Source organism: Phocoena sinus, chromosome 19 (genome assembly GCF_008692025.1).
Source record: "Phocoena sinus isolate mPhoSin1 chromosome 19, mPhoSin1.pri, whole genome shotgun sequence".
In the NCBI taxonomy this organism is placed as follows: domain Eukaryota; kingdom Metazoa; phylum Chordata; class Mammalia; order Artiodactyla; family Phocoenidae; genus Phocoena; species Phocoena sinus.
The window spans coordinates 1,605,302-1,615,776 of record NC_045781.1 but is presented as its reverse complement, the minus strand read 5'-3'; the positions used below and the strand labels follow the sequence as shown (position 1 = coordinate 1,615,776).

General features: G+C 48.0%; 1 protein-coding gene across 1 annotated transcript; it reads left to right on the top strand.

Moving 5' to 3' along the window:
- The first annotated feature begins 1,183 nt into the window (after window positions 1–1,183).
- Window positions 1,184–9,548, top strand: LOC116743518 (zinc finger protein 304-like). The gene is made up of 3 exons (XM_032612038.1): window positions 1,184–1,616; window positions 3,220–3,346; window positions 5,224–9,548. Exons 1-3 carry the CDS (start codon window positions 1,584–1,586, stop codon window positions 7,047–7,049), a joined length of 1,986 nt encoding a protein of 661 aa, XP_032467929.1. The 5' UTR covers window positions 1,184–1,583; the 3' UTR covers window positions 7,050–9,548.
- Window positions 9,549–10,475: the final 927 nt, after the last annotated feature.

Here is a 10,475-nt window from a genome sequence, read left to right as displayed (position 1 = left end):
GTTCTTGTGAATTAGACATGAACTATGATGTCATCTTATGAAGTATACCATGATATGAAACTGTGTTAACTCCACTGCCCACTTAAGCCTAAGAGCAATTAGTCTTCTGTAAAAATGCATCCCTTTGACAAGACTTCTTCATCTAATGTTTAAAAAAAAAAGTAGAATGAACCTACAGGTATACAGGTGTGCTCTATGCAAAATTTTTACCATTATCTATAACGCTACTTGCTGACTCAGGGAGTGATTGTATTTTCTGTTTTAAAAAACGTGATCAGTGATTCTGCAAAGAGAGGCCTCTGACATCCTCCTATAGCTGTATATGTGAGAACCTTGTGGAGATGATGAATAATAACAATAATAGCTTGTGTGTATTTAGCAGCAGGCCTTGTGCTAAGCATGTTTCATCTCACTTCCCATGAGGTAGGTTGTAGTATTTTTCCATTTTAGTTGTCGTACTTTGGGGGAGGGAGGTGGTAATGACTTTTAATAAGAGTTCCCACCTCCGGGGGGTTTCTGTGTCGGAAGGTGTAGGTTGGATCCGAGAACTTGCATTTTCAGTAAGTTCACAAGCGCTGCTAACCCCATTTTGGGTAGCAAGGAATAGGAGGACCATATATTACTACCCGAAGACCGCAGGAGAGAGGGATATTAATTATTCAATTTTTTTTTTGGCCGGCCCGCGCGGTTTGCGGGATCTTAGTTCCCCCGACCAGGGGTCAAACCCACGCCCCCGAACTGGAAGCGTGGAGTCCTAACCACTGGAGCGCCGGGAATTCCCTTCATCGTTCAATTTAAATCTCAGTCCCCAAAACTCGGGGGTGAAGCAGTTCTCCCAGGATGAAAGAATGGTCCACCTGCTGGAGACGGCGGAGGACGCGGCTTTGTCACAGGTGACCACGTAAATCTGGACGCGTCGCCTTTAAGAAGAGCCCTGACACTCCGCGACCCAATTCCTCCCTGAACTTTCTGCCTCTACCTGCCTCCGCACTGCTGTCGGGGAGAGCCGGAAAAGTTCCCCTTACCTGCTTGGATGGAGGACACAAATTCCTTTACCCATAAGTCTGTGCCCGGCGCATCCGTGCTGCGCCAATGACAGTCCGGAAGATGGACGTTTCCTGACGCCCTTGCCGGCAGAGGCGGGACTTCCGGCGTCGCGGCCGTGACGTCTTTTGCTTGCGCCAGGGCTGTCTAGAGTGGCTGTGGAGGCTGGGAGGCCTGGCTGGGGTCCGCCTTCCGTGCGGCTCTTCGGAAGCTAACAGGGAAGGACAGAAGAAAGGATAGGACCTCCCTCCGCGCCGTTTTTAGGATCCATGGTCCCCGTCGTGTTACGGGCCGCCTTGCGCGGAGGTGTCAGCCGGGGCTGCGCTCTTCCCGAGGCCTTCGCACCAGCCCTCCGTCCTCGTCCGCTTCCGGAGGTGGCACCCTGAGGCTGAGCGCCTTTTTACAAGGGGGAGCCTGGGGCTCTGAGTGCGACAGTCGTCCCGAGGCCCCTTCGCCCAGTGTGGGGTGGGGGTTCGGCTGCTCCCGCAGAGCCCGCTCCAGTCGCCAGTTTCTCGACCCGGTTCTGCTCAGAGGATCCCATGGCGACCGCGACGCTTATGGACCGGGCTCAGGTGAGTGGAGGGTCCCTCGAGCCCTCACCGTTTCAGGTGTAAGGGATGGTGTGTTCTAGGGCTTTCAGCACTTCGCCTTCATCGCTCCCTTTTCTTGAGTATAAAGGCGGTGAAGGGCGGTCCTTGACGGTGGATATGTGGCGAGGTTCCCATTCCCAGTGTTGACGGGGTGAGGCGTGAAATGGTTTCCAAGGCCCAGGAGCCATCTGGTACAAACACTTGAAGGTGAGAATGAATTAGGAGTGTTCAGGAAACCGCAGGTTTATGTTATGTTTGGTGAGAATAGAGAGCAGGCAGTCAGGAATCAGGCCTAGAATGGCAGCCTGAGGAGCTGGGCCTCTTTTCTGGTGGTGGCGGGAGCCATAGAAGGTTTGTAACAGAGAAGGGAGGTGATCTGACATAGGTGTTAACAGGCTTCCTCTTGTAGCAGAGTGGAAAGATTGGGGAAGCCTGAGGGTGGGCAGGGAGACCAGGATGGAGTCTACTGCAGTAGTCCAGGTGAGTGTTGATGGTGGGTGGACCAGAGTGGTGGCAGTGGAGGTTAGAGAGGTGTATGGATTTTGTATATGTTTTTAAACTAGGGTCGTTGGAGATTTTCTGCTGAGACATAGTGAGATACTGGGACTCTTCACCTGTCCCTCTCCCTGCACTTGAGTCTGGGGGCCTTAAAGGAGGGGTCCTTTCTAGCCCAGTATCCTGAATCTAAGCCAACAGTTATATGAAGAGGTTCCTGCTTCTGGTAGCCAATGGGATGAGGACTGGAAGGGTGTATTAGACCCAGGAACAGCATGTGTAAATGCTTGGAGGTAAGATTGAGTTGGGAGTCCTCAGGGAACCACAGGTCTTCATTATGTCTGCTGGGAAAAGGGCTAGGAGTCAGGCAAGAATGGCAGGCTGAGGAGCTGGGCTTCTATTCTGATAGTGTTGAAAAACATTGAAGATTTGGAGCAGAAGAGAGATGCTCTGAATCGGATCTTAGCAGGCTCCCTCTGGCTGCTGTCTAATTGAGAATGGAGTGTGGGCATGAGGGAGGAGCTTACTGCAATAGTCCACATAAGTGTTGATGGTGGCAAAGAAAGTGGAAACTGGGCCCTGAGGACTTGGCATCGTGCTCAGGCACCTGGGTGGCAGTGGTGCCTGTCATAAAGATATGAGTACTTCCTGGATACTGTATGCAGAGTGGCTTCAGGAGTGGGGGTTGCCTTGGAGGTGCATATGTTGTGGATCAGAAGGTTGTCAGTGTTAATGGGGTGTGGCCCCAGATATGAGGAAAGTGTGGTTCAGAGTGATACATGTTGGGAGGAATGTGACCTGATGGCCTTAGTTGTTTCTGGGAGGCATGTTCTTGAGGATGCTAGCAGGAGAGTGTTTTGTGCCCTTCATGCAAGACCCATAGCTTATATAATATATATCTGCCCACCTGCCTGGTTCTGCTCTGGGCTGCACACAGTGATCAGAGGGACAGGAGAGAGCAGGCAATAGTTGTGTCAAGGCCTAGTATCGCCTCTGAATTGGGAGGCTGGGGAGGACCGTGGTGGGGTAGGTTAATGGGTAGACTGGGGAGTCCTGTTGTCCGTGGGCTCAATTGTCCCCATCGTGGCAGGGCTGTGTGACCTTCGAGGATGTGTTCGTGTACTTCTCCCGGGAGGAGTGGGAGCTCCTTGAGGAAGCTCAGAGACTCCTGTACCGTGATGTGATGCTGGAGAACTTTGCACTTGTGGCCTCGCTGGGTAAGTCCCTGTTTCAGTTATCTATTGGTACATGGCAAATTACTCCAAAAGTTAGTGACTTAAAACAATTAAAATGCGTTATGTAACTTTCAGTGTTTCAGGAACCTCGCTCGTCACAGCTTACCTGGGTGCTTTTGGCTTAGGGTCTCTCATGAGGTTTCAGTCAAGCTGTCAGCCAAAGCTGTGTTCTCATCTGAAGGCCATTCTCGGGAAGAATCCACTTACAAACTCACTCATGTTTTGTGTTTCCAAGATGTAATTTCTTGCGGCTTGTTGAACTGTGAGCGTTAGTTCCAACTGGCTGTTGGTCAGAGGCCTCCCTCGGTTCCTTGTCATGGTGGCCTTTCTGTAGTGCACCTCATAACATGTAGTGCACCTCATAACGTGCCTTCTCTGAGCAAGTGTGCAAGAGAGAATGTCCAGGATGATGGCTGGTCTTTTTCTAACCTGACTTGGAGAAAATGATCCCATCATTTTTGCTCTATTCAAATGGGTCAATCAGTCCCACCTACGGTCAAGGGAAGCGGCCTACACAGGGGCGGGAATACTGGGAGGTAGGCATTCTTGGGGGCCATCAGAGAGGCTGCCTTCCACAGGCCCTCATGCCTGCTCCAGTGTCCTTGGGGTTTGCTTTTTCCCCACTTCCCTTGGGGCAGGTCTTTCGGTCCAGCCAGATCAATGACTCTTCTCCTTCCCTTCTTTGGTTCCCAGAGTAGGCACTGTGGGTGCCAAGGCTGGGCCGTGTGTGGTGTCCCCTCCCTCGCTGAGCAGTCCCGACACCTCTGCCCAAAGTCTTTCAGGATCAGGTTAGCAGTTCAGGGCTCTTACAGTCTGCTTCACAGATTCTGCCTCGGTTGGGCACTTCCAGATCCATGATGCCTCTGCGTCCATGTTCTGCCCCTGACCTCTGGCTGAGATTTCCTGGTGCATGACTATGCCAGGAATTGTAGGTACTGACATGGTCACTGCTTGTGGCAGACACAGGGATGTTCCGCCAAATCCTCCTTCGGGTTTTTCTCTCTCTCCTTTTTTAAAAACATATTCTCTTCTTCTCTGTGGAATGGGTCTACCTGGGCCACCCATCTGCCCTATGATTTTTTTACAACTTCCATCTTCCTGATCACATGTAGTTTTCCAGGTGGAGAGGGACAGGAAACCCCGGGTTCCTGACAGGGAGCCTTGACTCCAGCCACAGTGAGAGAGGCCAGAGAGGGCCTGACCCTGCTGCATGGGAGCTGAAAGAGAGTGATCTTAGGGCTGGGTTCACATCGTACCATCAACCTGCTTTGTGTTCACCAGTGTTTTCTTGCCAAGGCACATAGCAGTACCTCACTTCTCCCTTTCCTTCCCCATTCTTGGCACTTGACATTTCTGTCTTCCATCCCTTGGCTGTTTCCCCACCTCTCTGGCCTCCATGTCTCTCACTCATTCTCCTCTTCTCCGTCCACAGTGCTCAGCAACACTGGCTACTATAATGTGTCATGAGTTGTGCACATATCCATATGTATTCCTTAAGAACAAGCTACTTACTTGCAATCAGATTTTCCTGGGCCTGGACACAGCTTTCTGCACAGAGCTCACCTGACACCAGCAGCCGAGGCCCTGCTGAAACGCTTTTGTAGAGGAGTGAGTTGGAGACCTCGCCTCTACTTCCAGTACTGTCCAACATCATTTTGTCTTTACCCATCGTTAGAGTTCCTTCATACTGTGACCTTTAGAGGCCCAGGACTGACAGTGAGCCCTTCCTGATCCTGGCTCCCTCATCCTGCCAAAAGTCAGTGGACTCATTCATTGGTGTGTCACACATACCTATGTGATGGAGTTGCTGCTTCCCACCAAAGTCAACATGTCCTTCACTAGCATTTCTTTGATTTCAGGTTGTTGGTGTGAAGCAGACAATGAGGAGGCCCCTTCTGAGCAGAGCGTTTTTGTAGAAGGAGTGTCAGAGGTCAGGACTCCTGAGTCATGTCCATTTATCCAGAAAGCCCAGCCGTGTGAGATATGTGACCCACTCTTGAAAGACATTTTGCACCTGGCTGAACACCAGGGATCATGCCCTGCACAGAAACTGTACACATGTGACCCCTGTGGGCGAGGATTCCTGTTCAGTGAAAACTTTTATCAGCACCAGAAGCAATATAGTGGGAAGAATCCCATCAGAAGGGGTGATGATGGGGCCTCACTTGTGAAGAGCTGTGCTGTCCACACGTTAGGGAGACCTTTTACTTGCAGGGAGGAAGGGATGGACTTGCCAGGTAGCTCTGGCCTGTTCCAGTACCAAAGCACTTACAATGGAATGAGTCCATGCAAAAAGGCTGAGTTCATGGAGCCTTTTCCACAAAGCTCCAGACTCGGGCGACACCAGGGAGACCATGATGAACTGATGCTTCTCAATTGCAGTGACAATGGGAAAACGTTCCTGAACACCTTCACTCTCCTTGACAACCAGATAACTCAGGCTGAAGTGCGAGCTTTCAGTTGCCTACCATGTGGAAATCTGTCCAAGGAGAAATCAGTTCTTATTCATCACACAAAAATTCATAGTGGAGCAACATCACATGTGTGTAAGGAATGTGGAAAGGCCTTCATTCACCCGTCTCACCTAAAAACCCACCAGAAATTTCACAATGGGAAAAGACAATATACATGCAGTGAATGTGGGAAGGCCTTCAGCCGCAAAGACACGCTTGTACAACACCAGAGAGTCCACACTGGAGAAAGGTCTTATGACTGCAGCGAATGTGGAAAAGCCTACAGCAGAAGCTCCCACCTTGTTCAGCACCAGAGAATTCACACCGGAGAAAGGCCTTATAAGTGCACTGAATGTGGAAAAGCCTTTAGCCGTAAAGACACACTTGTTCAGCACCAGAGATTTCATACTGGAGAAAGGCCTTATGAGTGCAGTGAATGTGGGAAATTCTTTAGCCAAAGCTCTCACCTTATTGAGCACTGGAGAATTCACACTGGGGCAAGGCCTTACGAGTGCATAGAATGTGGAAAATTCTTTAGCCATAACTCCAGCCTCATTAAACATAGGAGAGTCCACACAGGAGCAAGGTCTTATGTGTGTGGCAAATGTGGAAAGGCTTTTGGCTGCAAAGACACACTTGTTCAGCACCAGATAATTCACACTGGAGCAAGGCCTTATGAGTGCAGTGAGTGTGGAAAGGCCTTCAGCCGTAAAGACACGCTTGTACAGCACCGGAAAATCCACACCGGAGAAAGGCCTTATGAGTGTGGCGAATGTGGAAAATTCTTTAGCCATAGCTCCAACCTCATTGTGCATCAGAGAATTCACACTGGAGCGAAGCCTTATGAGTGCAGTGAATGTGGGAAATGCTTTAGCCACAACTCTAGCCTCATTCTACACCAGAGGGTTCACAGTGGAGCAAGGCCTTATGTGTGTAGTGAATGTGGGAAAGCCTACATCAGTAGCTCCCACCTTGTTCAGCACAAGAAAGTCCACACTGGAGCGAGGCCTTATGAGTGCAGTGAATGTGGGAAATTCTTTAGCCGCAACTCTAGCCTCATCCTTCACCAGAGGGTTCACACTGGAGAGAAGCCTTACGTGTGCAGTGAATGTGGGAAAGCCTATAGCAGAAGCTCCCATCTTGTTCGGCACCAGAAAGTTCACACTGGCGAAGGGCCTCATGAATGCAACAGCTTTGATGGCCCTTTAGCTGCATCTGTTACACTTGTTTAGCAACCAGAAAGTTCACGCTAGAGAAAGGCCTTATGAATGCAGAAAATGTGCTGTATCCTTGTTCAAGGTATTAGGACTCACACCAGAGAAGAGCTCTGTGAGTGCCCTTTGTGAGGGAGCCAGCAGGTCAACCTTGTACAATCGTACATCCACCCCGGGGAGATTCCCGATAAGTACCACATAGGTGAGAAGCTCTCATGAGGTGCATTGCACTTCCTCAACTGTCCAGGGCTCTTGACAGTTATATCACTGCCAGTGCCTGTGGTGGAAGCCATCTCATTGGTGTTAAGTTTCCACAGTGTCTGTCAGTTACTCCAATATGCTCAGGAAAGGTGGAGCCCTGTGCTGTCTCTCCTCATCCCTCTAGGGGATTGTGAATGTTCTGAGTGCACAGAAGGTCCTCATTTCCACCTCCATGACTGGGTACTGAGTGACCATGATCTAGCTCTGGCCGAAAGGACCAGAGTCTACTGGGGATTTCCAGACAAGATTTCGCTTCTTCCTGGAGAATGTTGACTGTCACATGATAGCTGTGACTTATTTATCTTGCTCCCAAGTCACCCAACTTTGGAACTCCCTGTCCATGCTACTCTAGTTTGTGCAGTGATAAAGGCCTGCTGTGACAGTCTTTACTCATGGGAGGTCAGTTCACTGTGTCTAATGGATTGAGAAAAAATTGGGTTTTACCGACATGAAGGGAGGAACACCTTATGTTGACACCAATGTTATGTGCCTCAGAAGGGACAACTGGGTGGTAGAGAACAGCTCTCAGTCTAGTCTGGCCTAGGTTGCATTGTTGCCCAAGGCTTGCTAGAAAAGTCTGAAGAGCTTTATGCACCTAATCCTGTGGTTTAGAAGTCAGGATTTACTGTGAGCCCAGAGTTCATTCTGAGGAGGGCACAGTTGGTGTGGAAATCTCCAGTGCTTGTGGAAGCAACATGAATTGGGTCTTTTGTTCCTAGGGAATGTCCCATATTCCCCAGCACTTTTGAGGGATTTCTGTCTCCTGGACCTGTACAGGAGCCAGTCCCTGATGTCCAGAATCTCATAGGCAAGTATCATTGACTGGAAGGCTTTAGCCCTTTAGGGCAAGGTAGGAATCATAGTTGGTACAGAAACACTGATATAATGGAGTGGGGATGACTGTGGCTAGTGAGAGAATGTGTGTCTATTCTAACAGTGGCATCTATAAACGTCCATGTGATTTTGGCTGTATGGCATGAAAGTGTACAGAAATTCTCAGGACCTTCAGACGTCTGAGTCTCCTGCGGCCAATGCACTGTTACAGTAAATAATCTAAAGATTTGTGGATTCCTGTACCTCCCTGTGCTGTTGACGTTATGGCCATCACTGCACAGGCAGGAACCCCAGCACTGATGAGAGATCCAGGGATCAGGCTTCTCTGACCCAGCCAACATTTCTAGTGACTGAAGTGGATGTGGACTTCATTGCTGATACTGAGGCAGGGCTCATCCCCCTAAACTGTGGGGAGAGGGATATGCTAGAACCAGAACAGTTGGCAGATGTGACTTTCCAAGAGGAATGGTAAATATGGATTTTCATAGGGAACATTTAGTTCTTAACATCTTCATTAAGGTATGGTGACATGAAATAAACTGAATATATAAAGTGTAAAACGTGTTATGTTTCACCATGTGTAAATACTGATGAGACCACACCATCAAGATAATGGAGATATCCCACACAACCAAAAGATTCCTTGTATCCCTTTATAATCCTTTCCTCCCAGTCCTTTCTGGCCCCCTTTCCCACAGTTCACAAGTAATAGCAAGCATTTTCTAGAATTTCATATAAATAGAATCATGGTATATACTTTCTGGGGAGTGGGGACTCTGACATTTTTCACTAACCGTAACTATTTTGAGATTAAGCCATCGTGTTGCATGTATTAATTGTTCCTTTGTATTGTTGAGTATTATTCCATTGTATGGATATACTACAATTTGTTTTTTATCCATTTGCCTGTTAGTGGATGTTTGGGTTATTTCCAGCGTTTGGCTGTTACAAATAAAGCTGCTGTGAAGATTTGCTTATAAGTTATCACTGAATAACATTCCATTGTATGGATGTAACAGTTTGCTTATCCATTTACTGGCTGAAGGACATCTTGATTGCTTCCAAGTTTTGGCAGTTATGAATAAACCTGCAATATGCATTGTGTGTAGGAGGACATAAGTTTGTAGACCTCAGATTTCAGTTTGTTTGGTTTCAAGCCAAGGCATGATTTGCTGGGTCATATAGTAAGAGTATATTTAGTTTTGTAAGAAACTGTCTTCCAAAGTGGCTGTATCATTTTGCATTCCCATGAGCAGTAGGTGAGAGTTCTGTTGCTCCATGTCCCTGTCAGCATTTGGTGTTGTCAGTGTTTTCGATTTTTGCCATTCACATAGGTGTGTAGTAACAGTATGTTTTTGTTGCTTTAATTTGCAATTCCCTAATGACATATGATGAATATCTTTCAATATTCTTTTAACAGTGTCTTTTGCAGAGCAGAACTTTTAAATTTTAGTCAAGTCCAAAATACTCGGTTTTTCTTTCATGGATTGTGGTTTGGTGTTGTATCTAAAAACTCATTGCCAAACCCAAGGTCTTCATTGTCTCCTGTGTTATCTTCTAGGTATTCTATAGTTTTTTTGTTTTTGTTTGTTTTTTTGCGGTACGCGGGCCTTTCACCGCTGTGGCCTCTCCCGTTGTGGAGCACAGGCTCCGGACACGCAGGCTCAGTGGCCATGGCTCACAGGCCCAGCCGCTCCGCAGCATGTGGGGTCTTCCCGGACCGGGGCACGAACCCATGTCCCCTGCATCGGCAAGCGGACTCTCAACCACTGTGTCACCAGGGAAGCCCTATTCTATAGTTTTGTATTTAGGTTTATTATCCATTTTGCGAAAATATTTGTGAAAGGTGTATGATCTGTGTCTGGGTCACTTTTTTAAAACCCTATGTGTTGAAAAGACTATCCTTTCTCCATTCCTTTGCCTTTGCTCCCTTTTCAAAGATCACTTGACTGTATTAGCATGGATGTATTTCTAGACTCTCTGTTCCAGTTTTCTCCATTTATTGTGATAATCATCGTGTGGCTTTGGGGGTTTTTTTCTTGTCTTTTATTTTATTTATATGGTTTATTCCATTAATTGATATTCAGCCAACCTTGCCTTTCCTGGGACAAATCCTACTGGATCATGTTGTATAATCTTTTGTATATGTTGCCGAGACAGTTTTCTGATACTTTGTTAATGTATTTTACATCTATATAGATGAACAATAATGAGTTTGTATATTTGTTTTCTTCTGATACCTCTGTATCACAGGGGTCCCCAACCCCTGGGCCGTGGACTGGTACTGGTCCATGGCCTATTAGGATCCGGGCCGCACTGCAGGAGGTGAGCTGCGGGAGGGCAGCCGAG